Here is a 19871-nt window from a genome sequence, read left to right as displayed (position 1 = left end):
TCCACATGGCTCCATTCACCTCCCAGTGTCAGAACCAACTGTCTGGTGACTGAGGTTGAATGTCACTGGCCCTTCAATGCTGACAGCACAGGACGTGTAAAGCCCATGCTGACCTTTCCTACTGTACCACTCTTGCTGGCCAGCTCTCTGCCCCATCGGTGCAGTCACCTTGAGATTCAAGATTTCTTTGCAGCATCGTGCCCCAGGGCCTTTGCACATGCCTTTCCTGCTGTTTGGAAATGAAGGTCTAATGGGTTAATAATGGATATTATAATCGATATATAATAATGGTTCTTCAGTGTCACCCTGTATAGAATTTACTGTGTCGTTTTAGGCTACTTACAGGGGTATTTCCTCCACAAAACAGAGGTTTCCTTGGTCCACGGATCCTGTCCCATTCATCTTTGGTTCCCAGAATCTACCTGCTATGATCCCTGAGACATGGTGGGTGCCCACAGCACGTAATAAACCAACAGAATTTTCAATTTCTTTATTCCGAGTGGGCTCTCTGCCTGAGTAGCTGACTCTCCTGGAGACCGACTCCCTGGGTTCCTCACGCTCCCCCGCCTTTCAGGTGAAAAGGCAGCCTGGTGGCTCGCCGCCTCCGGGCTGGGCTGGGCGGCTGCCCGCGCGCCTGCGCCCTCTGCCGCTCGGCTCCGGGCGCGTCTGTGCGCGTGTGTCTGTTTCCAGAGGCTGGGGTCACAGACTCATTCACTGATTTCCTCGCGGCTGGACCGAGGCTGCCTCTCCAGGAGGCTCCCAACTACTCTCGCGCCTCCAAGGTCCCTACCTCCCCTCGCTCCATCCCCAGCCAGCCAGATTGACCGGCCGACTCACGAGTGAGTAGCGGCGGCTCGCGCGACCCTCAGCTCGGTGAGCTGTCTCCGGCTGTCCTATCCTCCTGGGGGGCCGTGTGTGTGTGTGTGTGTGTTTGCGGGCGCGTAGGAGATGTCCCCGGGCCCCCACGCCGGCTCCGAGAGCCGTCCGCCTGGGTCCGTGTGCCCTTCCAAGGCTCCGCTGGGGTGCGGGTGCGCTGCGGTGCGGGTGCGCGCTCCCCCGGGCGTGGGGAAGCGAGTTTTCCGGGATTCCCCGACTTTGTACGCCGCCGCCGGTGGGGTTCCCCGGGAAGGCTCCCGGGCGAGAAGGCGGCGGGGAAGCCCTGGCTCTGAGTGGCTGGCAGGCCGGGAACCTGGGAGCTGGGCTGGCCCAGTCGAGCCGAGGGAGACGCCGGAGCTGCAGCCCCTGGATCCCAAGCTCTCTGCCTTTCTCCCTTTACCCTTCCTCCCTTCTTTTCTCAGCACCATCACAAAAGCGCGTCGCATGAAACACAATGCAGCGAAGTCCAGCTCTCCTCTCCCACCTGGTGCACATCACTTCCCACCCCCCCTACCCCTCGGGGGCCGGAGGAATAGAGTGGGAGTCCCGAGATAAGGGGGGAAGGCTTACCCTGGGGACACACCTGTTTTCGACTCGCGTTATATTCAAGCTGGGTGCCGGATCGCGCGAGGGGTTTCTACACAGACACGCCGGTGTATGTATGTGTGTGTGGGCGCGCGCGCACCCCGAGCCCACGCTCTCTGGGTGCGCTGGGTGTAAATAGCACACCTCCCTGCCGGCCCGCGCGTGCCGAGCCGGCTCCGTGGGCTCCCAGCGCGCCGTGGCAGCGCTCCCGCGTCTCATTGTTTGGTTGTGGCTTCCCCACCCCTCCGCAAAGCAAACTGATTTTCGGTTTCGCTTGACACAGCGCTCTGGGACTTGGCGTGGGCCGCAGCCTCGAACGCCCCTGGTATTTGTAATTGAATAGTTCTCCCTGGCGGCTTGGGGGGAGGGGTGTTATTTTTAGTGTTGGGAATAGAGGCAAGCACGCTGACCTTTTTGCTGCTGCCTTGGGCTTTGAATGCGTATCTGTTTCTAATGGATGGAGAAGACTGATTTGCATCCAGTCGGCGCACACGTGCCTGCACACAAGTGTGTACACACGTTTCTACACACCTCGCTTTCCCCTTTTTTTCTTTTTTAAAAATCGGGACTAGGAGTGCATCGTGCTTGTAAAGAAAAAAAAGGAAAGAAACTTTCCTTTGTTCTTTTGGGCCTCTTCTATTTTGAGTAATGGAGTAGGAGTACCAAAAGGTTGCAATTAGTTCACTCGAATAAAAGACGCTGTCTGTGAGTCAGAGCTACCAGGTGGATAATTATTAACATATAAAAGCAGATGTGCCGTTTAAGGCAAAAGGGGCGGGGCGGGGGCAGGTCCGCCGTAGACAATGAGGGAGGGTCTCTGCCGACCGCCCGCTGCTTATTGTTTGGGCTCTAGAGGCTGCAGCCTACAGCCTAATCCTCCTCCAGGGCTTCGTTCCTCGCTCCTCTCTAGGTCCCACTTGGGACCGTCCGAGTCCCCCAGCGCTGTCCGCCGGGGGCGCCGGGAAGCCAGCTTCAGCAGCCCTTCGCTGACCGCCCTCTCTTCTGCTTTGCAGGTTGGCACCTTTGCGCCCGAGGGTGTCGCGAGCCGAGGCGGCGAGGATCGGGCGCCTCTGGCCCAGCCGGCCCGGCGGTATGCGGCCCGGGCAGCAGCGCTAACCGCCCCCACGCTGGGCACTGGGCGTACGCGCTCCGGGCGGCAAGCGGAGCGGCAGCGGCGGAGGGGATGCGCCCGGGACGTGCCAGGATACAGCTGCGCGCTCCCAGCCCTGGGTGGACCCTAAGTTGGGCTCATCGCAGGACCGCGCGGACCCCTGCCCTCCGGGGCACGCGGCTGCGGAGCCTTGGGGCCACGACTGCGGTCAGGATGCACTGGGCACCTCCCTGCTGGTGAGGATGCCCCACAGCGCGGCTCTGCATCGCCAGCCCCGGTCCCTGGTGGGCACGACTGCCTGGGCCCGGCTTCAGCCCCTCGTGCCGGTGGATGCAAAGCTCCGGAGTCCTTGAGTGCGATCGGCGACCGAATCTGAATTCTGAGAGCCATGGACCGAGGCGGTGGGCTGGAGCCCCAGGCGGGAGAGCCACAGGAAGCGCGCGCCAGGGTAGGAGCTGTCCAAGAGAAGAGCGAACCCGAATCCTTCAGGTCCCAGAGTTTACCCGCCCTGAACAGCGCCTCCTGCCCGCCAGATCTGAGTCCCGCGAGTGAAGAAGGCTCTGAGCCCGCCCCCAGCCATCAGGGGTTGAAGTCAGACCCCTACCCGCCGGCCCCCAGCCCCTCCGCGCCGTCTACTTCGGCAGAGACGGCAGGACTGGCGGAACGTCGCCACCGGGTGGAAATCGCCAAAACCATGTCGGTGTCCTCCACTCTGGCCATGCTCCAGGGCAGGAGGTGCCTCTACGTGGTCCTCACCGATTCCCGTTGCTTCCTGGTTTGCATGTGCTTTCTAACCTTCATCCAGGCGTTGATGGTCTCCGGGTACCTGAGCAGCGTCATCACCACCATCGAAAGGCGCTACAGTCTGAAGAGCTCCGAGTCGGGGCTGCTGGTCAGTTGCTTTGACATTGGGAGCCTGGTGGTGGTGGTGTTCGTCAGCTACTTCGGCGGCCGCGGACGGCGGCCCCTGTGGCTGGCCGTGGGGGGTCTCCTCATCGCGGTGGGGGCTGCCCTCTTCGCCTTACCTCACTTCGTCTCGCCGCCCTACCAGATCCAAGAGTTGAACGCCTCCGCCTCCAACTACGGCCTGTGTCAAAACGGCAACTCCTCGGTCAAGGTGGAGCCCCCCACCTGCCTGAAGGACTCGGGTGGCAACGACCACTGGGTCTACGTGGCTTTATTCGTGTGCGCACAGATTCTCATTGGAATGGGCTCCACACCTATTTATACCCTGGGACCAACCTACTTAGATGACAATGTCAAGAAAGAAAACGCATCGTTGTACTTAGGTAAGCCTTTCTTGCTCTCTCACCTGAGCTTGGACTCAAAAATGGAAAAGAAGAACTTTCTTTCACATTTAGTTGATGGTAGATACTATAGAGAATATATGGTGTTATATAATTTATATAGGTATACTTTAAGCAGTAAGCTTCTGTTTGCTTTTTGAGCCTGCCTGTGGTGTGTTTTCAGTTCTGAAATTAAACAGTTGAGAGTTCTGTGACTTTTAAGACTCACACTTTACACTGGACTTTTCCCAAGTAATACAGACTTTCACTGTGGAGTAGTGCTTCTCTTTCTTGCTGCCTGTCTTTGGAAAAGCTCTCTCTATCAAGTTTATCTTCTCAAAGGGCTCAGGAAGGAATAGAAGTGACTGGTGTGTGAAGTGAGGTTATTGACAGCTTTCATCCACTGCTACTTCTTCTTCCTGCCTCCAACAGCAGGAAGTACCCAGACTATAGCAAACAGGCTATTGTCTCTGTATCTGTATTTCTTACATATTGTCTGCTTCACTATTAAGAAAAAAAACTTCAGTGATATCGAATGACTAGGTTATCTTTATGCAGAAGCAACCTCACGGGTTGAAAAGTTTATCCAAAGCTGTTTTTATTGTTGGTTTGAAGACCCTCAGTTCCATGGAATTGGGAGAATAATGATTACTATCCTCTGAAAAGCAGTCACCGGTGGACAGTGAAAGGGGAATGAAAGTGATACTCAACAAAGAGGGCTATACTTTTTCCTCAGGACAGCTGTTGTCTTTAGAGGATGTTGCAGCCCTTTGTAGTCCCCAGTAACTGGCCCAAGTAATGTGTTTTATAATTTGTTGTTATCATGAAATGCAAGAGAAAGAAATTTTTATTCAGGCAGGGAGGAATAGTTTGCTTGTTTTTAATTTTTAACTTTTGGCCCGTGATGGGTCTTGGTTGTGGTGCATGCGGGCTTCTCATTGTGGTGGCTTCTTCTCTTGTTGGGGACACTGCAGGATCTTAGTTCCCCCACCAGGGTTTGAAACTACATTCCCTGCATTGCAAATTGGGTTCTTAACCACTGGACCACCAGGGGAGTCCCTTGCTTGTTACTTTTGTCTCCATGTTTTCTAACATTTATTATGACAAATTTTCAAACGTACAGAAAAGTTGAAATAGTAGTATAGTGAACATTAGTATATCCAACCACCTAGATTCAGTAATTGTTCATTATTGTCATGTTTGCTGTTTCAACCTATGTGTGTTTGTGTAGAATATATATATATATATATATGTATATATATTGGGTGGGAGGTTAAGACTTTTGAAAGTAATCGTGGGTCCCTTTAAGCTTCAGCACGTGTCTTCTGAAAATAAGGACATTCTCTTATATAACTCAGGAGCTTAAATACCCTATGAAAGTAACTATTCCATTGATTATCAAAGTCCAGTCCACATTCAAATCTTCATTGTCCACTCAGTGTCTCTTTTAGCTATGTATTTTTTTCAAACCACGAGCCAGTCAAGATTCATTCAATCACTGCATTTGGTTGTTTGCTTTCTTAGCGTTTGATAAACTAGAAAACTGTGTCAACTTTTTTCTGTTTCTACTACACAGACTTTTTGAAGTGACAAGGCTAATTTGTGGAATATTTTACATTCTAGAGTTATCTGATTGTGGTACACTTATCTCGTTCCTCCATGTTCTATATTTCTTGTAAACTGAAAGTTCAGTCTAAATGTGTAATTCAGTTCAGGCAAAATGCTTTGGGCCAGACTCCTTCATAGGTCGTGGTGTGTGTTTTCTGTTAGATGCACCTGGCCATTCACTAGTGTTGTTGAGTTTAATCACTTAGTTGAGTTAGTTGATTGGCAGGTCTTCCCACTGTAAACATATGTTTCTCTCTTTGAAAACAACCAGCAATCTTTAGAGTGACATCTTGACTCTGTAAACATGCCAACTGTTATCTTTCTGATCTCTTCCTTCCATTTATTTTGAAAACTTGGGTCTCCCACCCACTTCTAGGTACCACTGACACAAATCTGCTTCATGAAAAACACGGGCAGAGCCCCACACAAACAGAGAATATCTGCTGTCAGAGCCCTGAGATTTAACTTTTCTGGTAGTGGTTGCCTCCCAAGAAGGGAGGGACTTCTCTGTTGGCTCAGATGGTAAAGAATCTGCCTGTAATGAGGGCGAACTGGGTTTGATCCCTGTGTTGGGAAGATCCTCTGGAGAAGGCAATGACAACCCACTCCAGTATTCTTGCCTGGAGAATCCCATGGACAGAGGAGCCTGGTAGGATACAGTCATGGGGTCTCAAAAGAGTCGGACATGACTGAGCAACACTTTCACCAAGAAGGAAACTAGCAAGTGCATATTCAGTGCTGAGCAACTGTGCTCCTTGTGGGAAGACCAAAAAATGAGACACAAGCCCAGCATCTGAGGTGCTTTCGATGTAATGAAGAAATATTTCCAGTTTAAGGTAATATCTAAAGTGACATGTGAAAGAGGAAGAAAGTCCTACAGGTCGGATTTGCTCCCACCTCCCCCGACCCTCCTCCTCCTCTTCTTCAATTAGATATTGACTAATAATCATTTTTTGGGAAAACGTCTTGATGCCTGCCTTCGGATACATTCTTGGTGTAATTCGTAGGAGTTCTGCTTTGTATTAAATGGATCTTGATAAAAGTTCCAGTGGTTTCAGTACCAGGAATCTTACCTGTGTTATTTCATCTAATGTTCTCAGTGGCCTTAGGAGATGGGAATTGTTTCCCCTTTTTTTATGAATGAGGAAACTAAGGCCCAGAGAACTTAAGTGACTTGGTATGGGTGTCAAACCCACACCGTCTGACCCCAGAGCCCTTGAACTTCTGAAAGCCCACTAAAACCAAAGAATGGGTCACATTCAGTAGGGTTCTGAATGGTGTAGAAGGATGCAGAACTGGCTTAACGTCCTCAAGACATAATCAAAACAAGACCATTCTTTAGACCTTTAAAGCAGCTTTTAAAGGTTACCTCCATGCAAATTTAAATCAGGGGGACTGCTATCTTCTTCCCTGGTACCTCAGAATCCGCCTGTAATGTGGGAGACCTGGGTTCAGTCCCTGGGTTTGGAAGATCCCCTGGAGAAGGGCATGGCAACCCACTCCAGTATTCTTGTCTGGAGAATCCCCATGGACAGAGGAACCCCCATGGCGGGCTACAGTTCATGGGGTCACAAAGAGTTGGACACGACTGAGCGGCTAAGCATACACGCTATCTTCTTAGCACGTGAGCAGCGTTAACCTGTTATGACATGGAATTTTTCCTATTAATAATAAATAACTAGGTGTATATTGTTGTGATTTTCTGCAAAACTGTTCTTCCATATTACCTTGTCCACTCCCTACCCATTTCTTAACTTTTTGGTCCGTCTTTCTAACTGATAACAACTGCAGAATCAGGGGCGAGGAAATAAAAGCAGGTAGCAGGTTAGTAATTGCAGCTGGGACCAAAATCTGAATTAAGTAGAAATCATTGAAATGGAATGTCGATATATACCTTAATCTTTTGAAAGTTTTGGCATTAACATACTGGCAGCTTTCCATGTAGAAGCGATGTGGTTGTAGACGTGACCCAGCAATCTTTACACACATTCAGTGCCCGAACTCCTCCTGCAAGGAGAGAGATTCAGTGCCGACCTGGAGCATGGAGAAAACTTTGCAGGTAGGAAGAAGTAAGGCTAGCAACTGCATCATGATTTGCGATTGGATCTTAAGGAGAGAGAAAATGTGACCTTTGGCAAGGCACAAAATTCATGAATCAAACAGGGAAACAAGAAAGAATGACTAACCAGGTAGGAAAAGGGGGAGAAAAAAGGATGCTTTTCTAAAATAGAAAGCCACAATTCCAACTGAATGATTTTCAGGATAGGTGATGGTGGGCCATGGGCCGGCCATTGGCCAGGCGGTGTGAGGGCAGCCACTCCACCTCCCTGGCGTGTCGGCTGTCACTTCAGACCACAGACAAGGGTCAGAGTCTACACAGTGCCTTAGAAAGAGCAGACCGGGAGGCAGCTGACTTATATTTCAGTCTGGCTCTACCAAACTAAAATACAGTTTGGTCAGGAGACTTTAGACAAATTCCTTAACTTTTCCAGCTTCTGTTTGCACTTAGGGCTTATTTCATTTGTTTCCTGCATGGTGATATATTTTTTAAATTTATTTATTGTTGACTGAAGGATAATTGCTTTACCATATTGTGTTGTTTTCTGTCATACATCAACATGAATCAGCATAGGTATACATATGTCCCCTCTCTCTTGAACCTCCCTCCCACTTTCCACCCCATCTCACCCCTTCTCATTTGTCACAGAGCCCGGTTTGAGTTCCCTGAGTCATACAGCAGTTCCCACTGCTATCTGTGTTACAGATGGTAGTGTATACATTTCCATGCTACTCTCTCCATTCATTTTACCCTCTCCTTCCCCCTCTGCTCTGCACTGTGATATTAAAAAAAAAAAAATGTTTTATTGACAAAGGTCTTTCCTTTTATTAAAAAAAATTATTTCTTTCTTTATTTTTGGCTGTTCTGGGTCTTTGTTGTTAAGTGCAGGCTTTCTCTAGTTGGGGTGATGAGGGGGCTACTCTCTAGTTGTGGTGTGTGAGCTCCTCATCGTGGTGACTTCTCTTTGCAGAGCACGGACTCGAGGGCTTGTGGGCTTAGTAACTGAGGCACGTGGGCTCAGTAGTTGTTGTGTTAGGGCCTAGTTGCCCTGCAGCATGTGGGATCTTCCGGGTAAGAATCCACCATACTACCAGGGAAGCCCCCTCACTGTGATATTTTGAGGACCAAATGGGATTACATGTGCAAGCACTGTGCCAGCAGCACTGCAGTGTGTTAGAGCTGAATTCAAACTCACCCTAAAGAGTGAGCAGAGTGAGGAGCAGGAGATAGTCTACTCCATTTGTGTCTGAAAGTGTTTAAACATATCTCTTTATAATTGGGAAGAAGGAAAGAACCATTATGTAGGAAATGAGAACACCGAGAAATCACTCCTTATACATTGTACAAGACAGTCCTTCTCTTTCTTTTCTTTCCTTTTTTACATTTTGAATATTTAAAAAATATTCAAAATATGTAAATATTGGCTTTATTGTACAATATATGTGTTGTACAATATATCCTTGTAGTTTATTTTACACAAAATAGTTTGCACCTCTCAATCCCCTACCCCGCTATTGTCCCCTCCCCACTGGTCACCACTAATTTGTTCTTTATATCTTGTGAGTCTGTTACTTTTTTTTCTGTTATAATCACTAGTTTGTTGCATTTTTAAGATTTTCCATGATAAGCGACATCACACAATATTTGTCTTTCTTTGTCAGACTTATTTCACTTAGCATAATACCTACCCTGGTGGGTCAGACTGTAAAGAATCTGCCTACAATGCAGGAGACCCAGGTTCTACCCCTGGGTTGGAGAGATCCCCTGGGGAAGGAAATGGCAACCCACTTCAGTACTTATGCCTGGAGAACTCCATGGACAGAGGAGCCTAGCAGGCTGCCATCCATGGAATTGGAAAGAGTTGGACACGACTGAGCAATTTTCACTTGGAGGATGGACCTCCAAGTCCATCCGTGTTGTTGAAAATGGTAAAGTTTTTTTCTTTCTTACGGCTGAGTAATATTCCATTGTATGTGTGTACCGCATCTTCTTTATCCATTCATCTGTTACTGGGCACTTACATTGCTTCCATACCTTGGCAGTTATAAATAATGCAGCTATGAACATTGAGGTACATGTATCTTTCTGAATTAGTGCTTTTGTTTCTTTTGGATATATACCCAGGAGTGGAACTGCTGGATCATAAGGAAGCTCTATTTTTAGTTTTTTGAGAAACCTCTATACTGTTTTCCACAATGTCTGTACCAATTTACATTCCCACCAACAGCATAGGAGGGTCCTCTTTCCTCTGTACAGGAAAATCTTGATCAGTGTTTGGAAAATGTTATATTCTGATTAGTTGCATTTTCTGAAGCTCCAAGGTTTTACTGCCAGAACTTTCTGCTTGGCAACCTTTGACGACTATCGCTCTTTAACATATGAACATTTATGTAATGTATATTTGTGCTTACTATAATGTAACAAAAGCTCCTTTGAAGTCTGAAAGCCTGTGGTGTCCCAAGTTTACCACTGTGTGTGTTCATTGTCCACCTTGACTGTACAGGATGTTGTTGAGAAAGAACTGAAAGTGAAAGTGAAGTCGCTCAGTTGTGTCTGACTCTTTGTGACCCTATGGATTGTAGCCCGCCAGTCTCCTCCATCCATGGGATTTTGCAGGCAAGAATACTGGAGTGGGTTGCCATTTTCTCCAGGGATCTTCCTGACCCAGGAATGGAACTCTGGTTTCCCTCATTGCAGGCAGACTCTTTACCCTCTGAGCCATCAGGGAATCCCGACAAGAAAGAACTGGTTCCAAATTTGGTTCCAAATTGTGAATAAATTAAAAAAAATCAGAAGTATTAATAATTTTGTTATTTTAAAATACATTTTTTTTCCCTTTAGCCACAGACTTTATTGTTTGAATATTTGCAGCTGTCATTCTATATACTAATTTTAATTTCTTCCAGAACTCTATATTCCGTATTTCTAGGTCACTTCACTTTCCATTTTCTGCCACATTTCCATCAAGAGGTATTTCCCCAAATCACAGTCTGCCTGGTTGTATGTTGTTGTTTAGTTGCTAAGTTGTATTCGACTCTCTGTGATGCCATGGACTGTAGCCTACCAGGCTCTTCTGTCCATGAGATTTCCCAGGCAAATACATTCTTGATGCTTCTTCTTCTTCTTCTTTTTTTTTTTTTTTGACATTTATTTAGTCTTTTAAAAGTAAAATGAGCTTGAAATTAATTAAATTCTATTTCATCAAGATTTTAGAGTTGAATAAACATATATATGTGTGTTTATGACTGTCTCTGTCTATCTGGCATAGATTGCTCTTTCTGAGTATGAAAACCCTTAAAGCTATCTTTTTAAAATATGTAATTAGAAAAAAGAAAAGGAGTTGCTTCTTCAAAACATTGTCTAGAAAATCTTCATCTGTTTTTTAGTGATGTTTTATTAGAACAGTCTATGTCTCTATATAAGATTTTATTTATAGTCATAAAAACAATGAAAGATACACATACATATCTTTCAACTCAGTGTTCCTTAGAAATATATAACCAAATGTATCTGTTCTTTGCTAGTTAGGGAGTTATTCATCATGAACAATAGGCCAGCTCGGGTAGGTGGTCAAGGGCCATCGAGCCTTCCCTGGTGCCAACTTCCTCTCTCTGCCTGCCCAGCCCTTGTTAGCAGAGGCTGTTGCACCTCAGGCATCCCACCTGTCCCCTAGAGAAGGAGAACGTGGAGGAGGCAGTGTCCATTTACTCTTGAGGATGTCCCATTGGCCAGAATGGAGTACCTGGCCTCTCCTAGCTAATAGGATTTTGGGGAAGGCAGGCTTTAGATTTTCCAGTCTGTGTGGGAGAGGAAGGCAGGTAAGATGAGAGTGGCAAGAGTACTGAGTGACCTCTAGTTACATCTCCCATCCTGGTCACATGCTCCCTTCTGCCTTGGTAACTAGAGATTTCAGGCCTTTTCCCCTCCATCACTATATTTTTATTTATTTATTAAAAAATAATTTTATTTATTTATGATTTGGCTGCACTGGGTCTTAGTTGTGGCACATGGGATCTAGTTCCCTGACCAGGTATTGAACCCTGGCCCCCTTCACTGGGAGCTTGGAGTCTTAGCCACTGGACCACCAGGGAAGTCCCACTATATTTTAAATAATATATATTTTTTAAGTTTATTTTTTGGCTGCACTGCTCAGCATGTAAGATCTTAGTTCCCCAGCCAGGGGTTGAACCCCTGTCCTCTGCATCCCTGCATTGGAAGCGGGGTATCTTAACCACTGGACTACCAAGGAAGTCCCTGACCCTTTTATATATTATTATTTTTTGGCTGTGCCATGAGGCATGTGGGATCTTGGTTCCCCAACCAGGGACCAAAGCTGTACCCCCTGCATGGGAGGCTCAGAGTCTTAACCACTAGACCTCCAGGGAAGTCCCTCTGCTGATCACTATTAATAACCTCTCTTAAGTGTCTTATAGCGTGAGCTTTCCAGATCTTTTTGTTGGGATTTTGAAAGGACATAATAAATAGCACCTTTCCCCTTCCCTTGAGTTTTGAGCTAATTGAGAAATAAGGAGTAAAAACATGGGAGCCGTAGAATCATGAAAGTGACGTTGAAAATGTAGTTCATATCTTTGTGCACACAGGCTTTTTAATAATCCCACCATTACACAGACATACCCAACCAGCTACCAGTAATGCTGACCCTCATCCACATGGCACTCCTGGGTCTCCCCATGTGAGTGGGGGGACCAGGAAGGGGTGGTATAGACGAGTCTTGTGCCCACAAGTAGCAGGGTGGAATTTTTACTCCCTGTGCTCAAACTCACTCCCAAGAGATAAAGAAAAGGAGATGATCTGAGCACCCCCAGTTTATTTTCACATTCATCCGTCACGTTAATCCCCTGCTGCTTTCCCGGGGAGGAGCAGTGATGGGGGGTCTGGTGAGCCAACAGAGTAAAGATCATGTGAACACACAGTCTAAGACTCCGAACTGGGTATTTGTTCTGCTTTAATTTTGCTCATCTTGTTTACAATGTGTTCATCTTTGTAAGCCACACACAATCCCTTGGGGAAGTAGGCTCTGTACAGATCATGAATAAATAAAAAAATAATCTCCACTGGAAGCTAATACAAGGGAGAGGGATTTGAGGCAATGATCCGGAACGACTGGAGGAGGAATTACTGGGATGGATGCAGTGCAGAGCTGTGAGCACAGCTGGGCATCGGTGGCTGTGGCAGCTCCTGGCTAGGGTGTTGGTGAGTTTCATGTATACCTGGGGCAGTTCATTTGTGGGTACATCTTCTGCACCCTGGCAGTTCCTGAATTTACATCAGCTGCCTGGTGGCTACCTTTGGCCTCTGAAGAAAAATTAGACATCTAAGATGCTGATAAACTTAAGATTTTACCTGAAAAGCCCAAAGGTTTCCTGCATCACTGAGGAAAAGGTGGTGGGTGCACCTTGATTTAATTCAGCCCACTTGCCAACAGCAGAGAACAGTCTTTGTAGTAGTATTCATCCTTCACATTGCTATGAATTCTTTTATCTCTGTCCTTCTGAAACTTTAAGGTGTGTGTGTGAATCACCATGGTGTCTTTTCAAATGCAGATTCTGCTTCTGAAAGTCTGGGGTGGGACCTGTGACCCTCATTTTTAACATGCTGCCAGGTGAGGTCAGTGCAGCTGGTCCAGGGGCCCTGTTTTGAGCAACAAGGGTCTAAAGACCACAGATCTTTGACTCTTTTCACAAGTGAAGGGTCTCCCTCTGGGCTTGGGGTTGGAGCCACTGTTGCTCCAAATGCTGCTGATTGAACTTCTATTTTATCAGAAAGAACCCTACCTTCTCTTACTGCATTTGTAAAAGCAAAATGTCAGTTTGGGGTGTTTCATAAGTTGTGGCTACTCTTTTGAATTCCATCGTGATCACTGCTGAGTCCACTGAGAGAGTGGCTTGGGACAAAAGATGTTCATTTTTCTATTAACTTTCTTTTCCTCTTACCACCCTGGAGACTCAGGGTGGACAGGCTTCTCTGTGTCAGTGGAACTCTGCTTGTCAGAGGCAAGTGTGAGCTCTACAAACCCAGGTGAGCTCACTTTATAAGGCCCTTTGGTAGGGGAAAAGCAAACAAACCCACACACTTGGCTCTGCTTTTTAAAACATCTAGAAATTTTAGCAGTGAATTGGGAGTTTGGTGACAGACAGATACAAGACCTGGGTATTTTGGAGATGGTTTTGGAGGCTAGAGGTCAGCAATTTGCCAAAGGTGATCAGGCAGAAAAGGGGTGGGCTGAACTGGCTGGCTGACTTTTCTCCTGCAGTGATAGACAAGCCAGAATGTGTCCTAGAGATCATCTCATTCAGGCTCATTTGTAAAAACTGATCATTTGACACATGAGGGAACCTGGACTCCAAAAGAAGAAGGGATCTGTGCTATGGAAAACTGTGGAATTTCTTCAAAAAATTAAAAATATGACCCACTTCTTTTTAAAAATTATTTCATTTTTGGCTGTGCTGATTCTTCGTTACTATGCAAGGGCTTTCCTCTAGTTGCGGGGAGTTGCGTTGCGCGGGCGTCTCATTGTGATGGCTTCTCTTGTGCTTCCCAGGCTCTAGAGCGCAGGCTCAGTAGTTGTGCCACATGGGTTTAGTTGTCCTGCAGCATGTGGGATCTTCCTGGACCAGGCGTCAAACTGGCGACCCCTGCACTGCAGGGTGAGTTCTTAACCACTGGACTACCAGGGAAGCCCCTACTGTCTACTTCTGGGTATACAGCCACAAGAATGGAAAGCAGGATCTGGAAGAGATATTTGCACACCCACTTTCATAGCAGCATTATTCACCATAGCCAAGAAGTGGAAGCAGCTCAAATGTCCATTACATGGATGAATGGACAAAAAATGTCTTATATACGTATAATGGGATGTTATTCAGCCTTGAAAAGGCTATGCTGACATGTTGAGAACATCTGTTAAGTGAGATAAGACAGTCCCCCAAAGACAGATACTGTATAATTTGACTTTTCTGAGGCATCTAAAGGGCTTCCCAGGTGGCACTAGTGGTAAAGAATCTGCTCGCCAACACAGGAGACATAAAAGACACAGGTTTGATCCCTGGGTCAGGAAGATCCCTTGGAGAAGGAAATGGCGACCCACTCCAGTATTCTTGCCTGGAGAATCCCATGGACAGAGGAGCCTGACAGGTTACAGTCTATGGAGTCGCAAAGAGGCAGACATGATTGAGCAAAAAGCGTGATGATGAAGCATCTAAAATTCACAGAGACGGAAAGGAGAATCTCAGATTCACAGAGACGGAAAGGAGAATGGAGGGGGGCCTGAGGGGAGGGACAGGGAGCTAGTATTTAATGGGGATAGCATTTCAGTTTTGCATGATGGAAAGTTCCAGCAGTCTGTTGCGCAGCAACCTGAATACACTTAACACTACTGAACTGTACACTTAAAATTAGTTATGATGGTTAAAAAAAAATAAAACATGAGAGATTTGCCCAGATCATTCAGCCAACTTGTTTTGAGTCTGAACTGATTTACAGATTATAAACTAGTCTGTATAAAAAAATCATTACCAAGTAAATGAAAATTTGGAGAAGTCCACGTCCTTGGAGGATGAGTTAGTTCTCCCCGGCCTATGCCGTGTTCTAGCACACGTAGGTTGACGTGTGTCTGTATTTCAACTATGGGAGTTTTTTCTTCAAGGGTGTGGGAATTTCAAGCCATTCCTGTGGGCATCATTTTGTTTTATTTTTCCTTTAGCCACTGACTTTATTGTTTGAATATTTGCAACTATTATTCTATACACAAGTGTTAATTTCTTACAAGACTCTGTATTCCATATTGCTAGGTCACTTCACTCTCCATTTTATGCCACGTATCCAACAAGAAGTATTTCCCCAAATCAATCTGCTTGATTGCGTGTTGTTGTTCAGTTACGAAGTTGTGTTCGACTCTTTGCGATACCTGCCAGCCTCATTTGCCCATGGGATTTCCCAGGCAAGAATACTGTAGTGGAATGTGGCCATCATTTTAGAAAGAAGGAATAGAGATTCTGGAAGAGAGAAGGAGGTAAAGTGAATTTTAGAGTAGACATTTTAGGCATGAAGCCTTCGGAGAGAAATGAAGGTGATGGAACATACCTGGGTGTTTAGATTGTTCTCTTGGGCTTCTCTGGTGGCTCAGCAGTAAAGAATCCACCTGCAATGCAGAAACTGCAGGAGATTCAGATTTGATCCCTGGGTTGGGAAGGTTCCCTGGAGGAGGGCATAGCAACCCACTCCAGTATTCTTAATTGGGAAATCCCAGGGACAGAGGAGCCTGGTGGGCTACAGTCTATAGAGTTGGACACGGCTGAAGTGACTTAGCGCGCAGGCACTTGTGTCTTTTGGGGAAAATATTCGGAAATTGAGGCTTAGGTCCGTGCCGTTGTATTCTGGGTCCTGCTGGAGCTGGTGCTCTCATCTTCCTGGTCTAGAGAAAAGAAATGGAGATTTCACTGCTGTCTGATCCTCCTCCTCTGGGATCATTCTCGGCATCCAGGTGTTATATGCTCTGAATTCAGCTCCCATGGAAAGCTGCATAGGTTATAGGTCCTTCTGAAACAGTGGTTTTCAACTTGAGGTGATTCCTCTTACTTCTGGTGGACACATCTGTTAGTGTCTGGAATCAGTTTTGGTGGTCACAATTTGGAGGAGGCCTAGTGGCATTTAGTGATATTTTGCCCCATGTTGCTGCTGAACTTCTTATAGTGCACAGGACAGATCCCTCGACAAGGAATTACCCTAAAAAGAATGGTCACTAGTGATGCTCTAAACTTTTTTCATCTTAAGCATTCAAGTTATAATATTATGTTATTTTGTGTTTCTTTTATCTTGGGACTGGAAGTAGAAATCTCCAGGTCATTGAATTAGAAAACACTGAAGGGATGGAGGAGACTCAGGGAAGACACGGCTTTGTAAATAGGAAGGCCTTTTAGCAAACAGGGATTCCCTGGTGGCTCAGACAGTAAAGAGTCTGCCTGCAATGCAGGAGACCCAGGTTTGATCCCTGAGTTGGGAAGATCCCCTGGAGAAGGAAATGGCCACCCACTCCAGGAATCTTGCCTGGAAAGTCCCATGGACGTAGGAGCCTGGTAGGCTACAGTCCATGGGGTCGCAGAGTCAGACATGACTGAGTGACTTCACTTTCTAGCAAACAAGAGATGGGAAATACATTGCTACATCATTACCCAGTAGATAGCATAGTATCTGTACTATATTTTATATTAGATCATGGGAGATACTATTGTTATTTAAAATGTCATTAAGTTGTGTCTGACTCTTGTGAGCCCTCCAGGCTCCTCTATCCTTGGGATTTCCCAAGCAAGAATACTGGAGTGGGTTGGCATTTCCTTCTCCAGGGAATCTTTCCAGCTCAGGGATCAAACCTGCATCCTGCATTGGCAGACGGATTCTTTACCACTGAACCACCTGGGAAACCTGGGAGATACTAAAGTGTGGCATAACACATTATTTTTAGTGGGTGTAGAAACATGAAAGGGTTCATGGTTTTTATTGTGACTTTACTTCTCGTCAGTTTAAAAGTTTTTTTCCTTTTGGTTGCACCCACTGGCTTTTGTGATCTTAGTTCCCCCAAATGGGGATTGAACGTGAGCCATAGCAGTGAAAGCTGGCAGTCCTAACCACTGGAGTATCGGGGGATTCCCTAAAAGTTTTTACCTGTATAGGTTTTCTGCACACAGTTTTGGAGTTGAGACTATTGTAACCTTTGAAGTGGAAATGATATGTGTGTGTGTGAGCCTGTATGTACTAAGGGGGTTGATATGTCATTTCCTCCTCTATCTGAGATCTGTTTCAAAGGATGGTGGATTTAGTAGAAGAAAAACATTGACATGGGGAATTCTGGAAGACTCTAAAGCAATTAATCAGCATTTAAAAGCAGAGCTCACCAGCTGAATAATTAGATGTCACGAGGAGATGTAGGGTAGATTTAATGAGGGATTTAAGACCTAAAATTTCTCTGAAAAATAAATGAGAGCTTAATTAACTAAAAAGAAAAAAGCTTTGGTATGGTTTCATAGATGGGATCTAATAAGAGCTATTTTTGAATGTTTGAGGATGGCAGGCATTGTGTTAAATGCATTATCATCTTATTTTATCCTCAAAACAAGTCTATGTGGCAGGTGCAATTTTTCACCTTTTTTATTGTGAGTTTAAAAACACATAACATTAAAATTACTATAAACCTTTTTAACGCGTACAATTTAGTAGTGTTAAATATATTCCCATTGTGCAGCAGATCTCTAATTCTTTTTCATTTTATAATATTGAAATTGCATACCCACTAAACACTAATTTCCCTTCTCTTCAGCCCTTGGCAACCACCTTTCTACTTTTTGTTTTTATGGTTTTGACTAGTTTAGCTATTATATCATTTACTTACACACTGTTTCTCCTTTTGTAACAAGCTTAATTCACTCAACATAATGTCCCTGAGGTTTATCCATGTTGTAGTATATGACAGAATTTCCTTATTTTCTCAGGGCTGAATAATATTCCATTATATGTGGATACCATGTTAAATACTCGTTGATGGACACTTTGGCTGCTTCTACTTCTTGGCTATTGTGAATAATGCTGCTATGAATGAGTGTGCAAATATCTCTTTGAGATCCTTATTTAAATACTTTTGGGTATATACCTAGAAGGGAGATTGCTGGATCTGCTGGATTGCTAGCTCTGCTTTTCACTTTTCGAGGAACTTCCATACTGTTTTCTGTAGTGGCTACACCTTTTCATGTTCCCACCAATAGTGTATAAGTGTTTGAACTTCTCTGCTTCCCCACCAGTACTTGTTATTTTCTGTCCTTTTGATAGTGGCCATCCTTAAGGGTATGAGATGTTATCTCATTATAGTTTTGATTTGCATTTCTCTAATGATTAGTAATGTTGAACATCTTTTTATGCCAAAGATGTGGATCTGTGTGGATCACAGTAAACTTGGAAAATTCTGAAAGAGATGGAAATATCAGACCACCTGACCTGCCTCTTGAGAAACCTATATGCAGGTCAGGAAGCAACAGTTAGAACTGGACATGGAACAACAGACTGGTTCCAGATAGGAAAAGGAGTACGTGAAGGCTGTATATTGTCACCGTGCTTATTTAACTTATATGCAGAGTACATCATGAGAAATGCTGGGCTGGAAGAAGCTCAAGCTGGAATCAAGATTGCCGGGAGAAATATCAATAACCTCAGATATGCAGATGACACCACCCTTATGGCAGAAAGTGAAGAGGAACTCAAAAGCCTCTTGATGAAAGTGAAAGAGAGTGAAAAGGTTGGCTGAACACTCAACATTCAGAAAACGAAGATCATGGCATCTGGTCCCATCACTTCATGGCAAATAGATGGGGAAACAATGGAAACAGTGTCAGACTATTTTTTTGGGCTCCAAAATCACTGCAGATGGTGACTGCAGCCATGAAATTAAAAGACGCTTACTCCTTGGAAGAAAAGTTATGACCAACCTAGATAGCATATTAAAAAGTAGAGACATTACTTTGCCAACAAAGGTCCATCTAGTAAAGGCTATGGTTTTTCCTGTGGTCATGTATAATGTGAGAGTTGGACTGTGAAGAAAGCTGAGCACCGAAGAATTGATGCTTTTGAAGTGTGGTGTTGGAGAAGACTCTTGAGAATCCCTTGGACTGCAAGGAGATCCAACCAGTCCATCCTAAAGGAGATCAGTCCTGGGTGTTCATTGGAAGGACTGATGCTGAAGCTGAAACTCCAATACTTGGGCCACCTCATGAGATGAGTTGACGCATTGGAAAAGACCCTGATGCTGGGAAGGATTGAGGGCAGGAGGAGAAGGGGACGACAGAGGATAACATGGCTGGATGGTATCACCGACCCGATGGACATAAGTTTGGGTAAACTCTGGGAGTTGGTGATGGACCGGGAGGCCTGGCATGCTGCAATTCATGGGGTCGCAAAGAGTTGGACACAACTGAGTGACTGAACTGCACTGAACATCTTTCCATTTGCTTATTGGCCATTTGTATATCTTCTTTGGAGAAATGTCTGTTTAAGTCCTTTGTGATTTTTAAATCAGATTACTTTTTGTTATTGTTAACCTATAGTAGCTATATTTATTCTGAATATCAAACTCTTATCGGATATATGATTTGTAATTATTTTCTTCCATTCTGTAGGTTGCCTTCTCACTCTGTTGACAGTTTCTCTCCATGTGCAGATGTTTTTAAGTTTGCTGTAGTCTCATTTGTCTGTTTTATATTTTGTTGCCTGTGCTTTTGGTGTTATGTCCAAGAAATGATTGTCAAATATAATATCTTAAAGTTTATCTCCTATGTTTTCATCT

The 19871-nt window shown here is 45.4% G+C and overlaps 1 protein-coding gene across 3 annotated transcripts in view; it reads left to right on the top strand.

The window, feature by feature from the left end:
* Positions 1 to 2960: 2960 nt before the first annotated feature.
* The window catches only part of SLCO5A1 (solute carrier organic anion transporter family member 5A1), a 144529-nt gene continuing 127618 nt past the window's right edge, over positions 2961 to 19871 (top strand). For all 3 annotated transcript variants that reach the window (XM_068983974.1, XM_068983973.1, XM_068983975.1), the window contains exon 1: positions 2961 to 3861. In XM_068983974.1, coding sequence (XP_068840075.1) covers positions 2961 to 3861 — 901 coding nt within the window. The remainder of the gene's footprint in view (positions 3862 to 19871) is intronic.

The sequence above is a fragment of the Capricornis sumatraensis genome, chromosome 11 (assembly GCF_032405125.1).
Source record: "Capricornis sumatraensis isolate serow.1 chromosome 11, serow.2, whole genome shotgun sequence".
Taxonomy (NCBI): Eukaryota; Metazoa; Chordata; class Mammalia; order Artiodactyla; family Bovidae; genus Capricornis; species Capricornis sumatraensis.
This window is presented reverse-complemented; position numbering and strand designations above follow the sequence as displayed.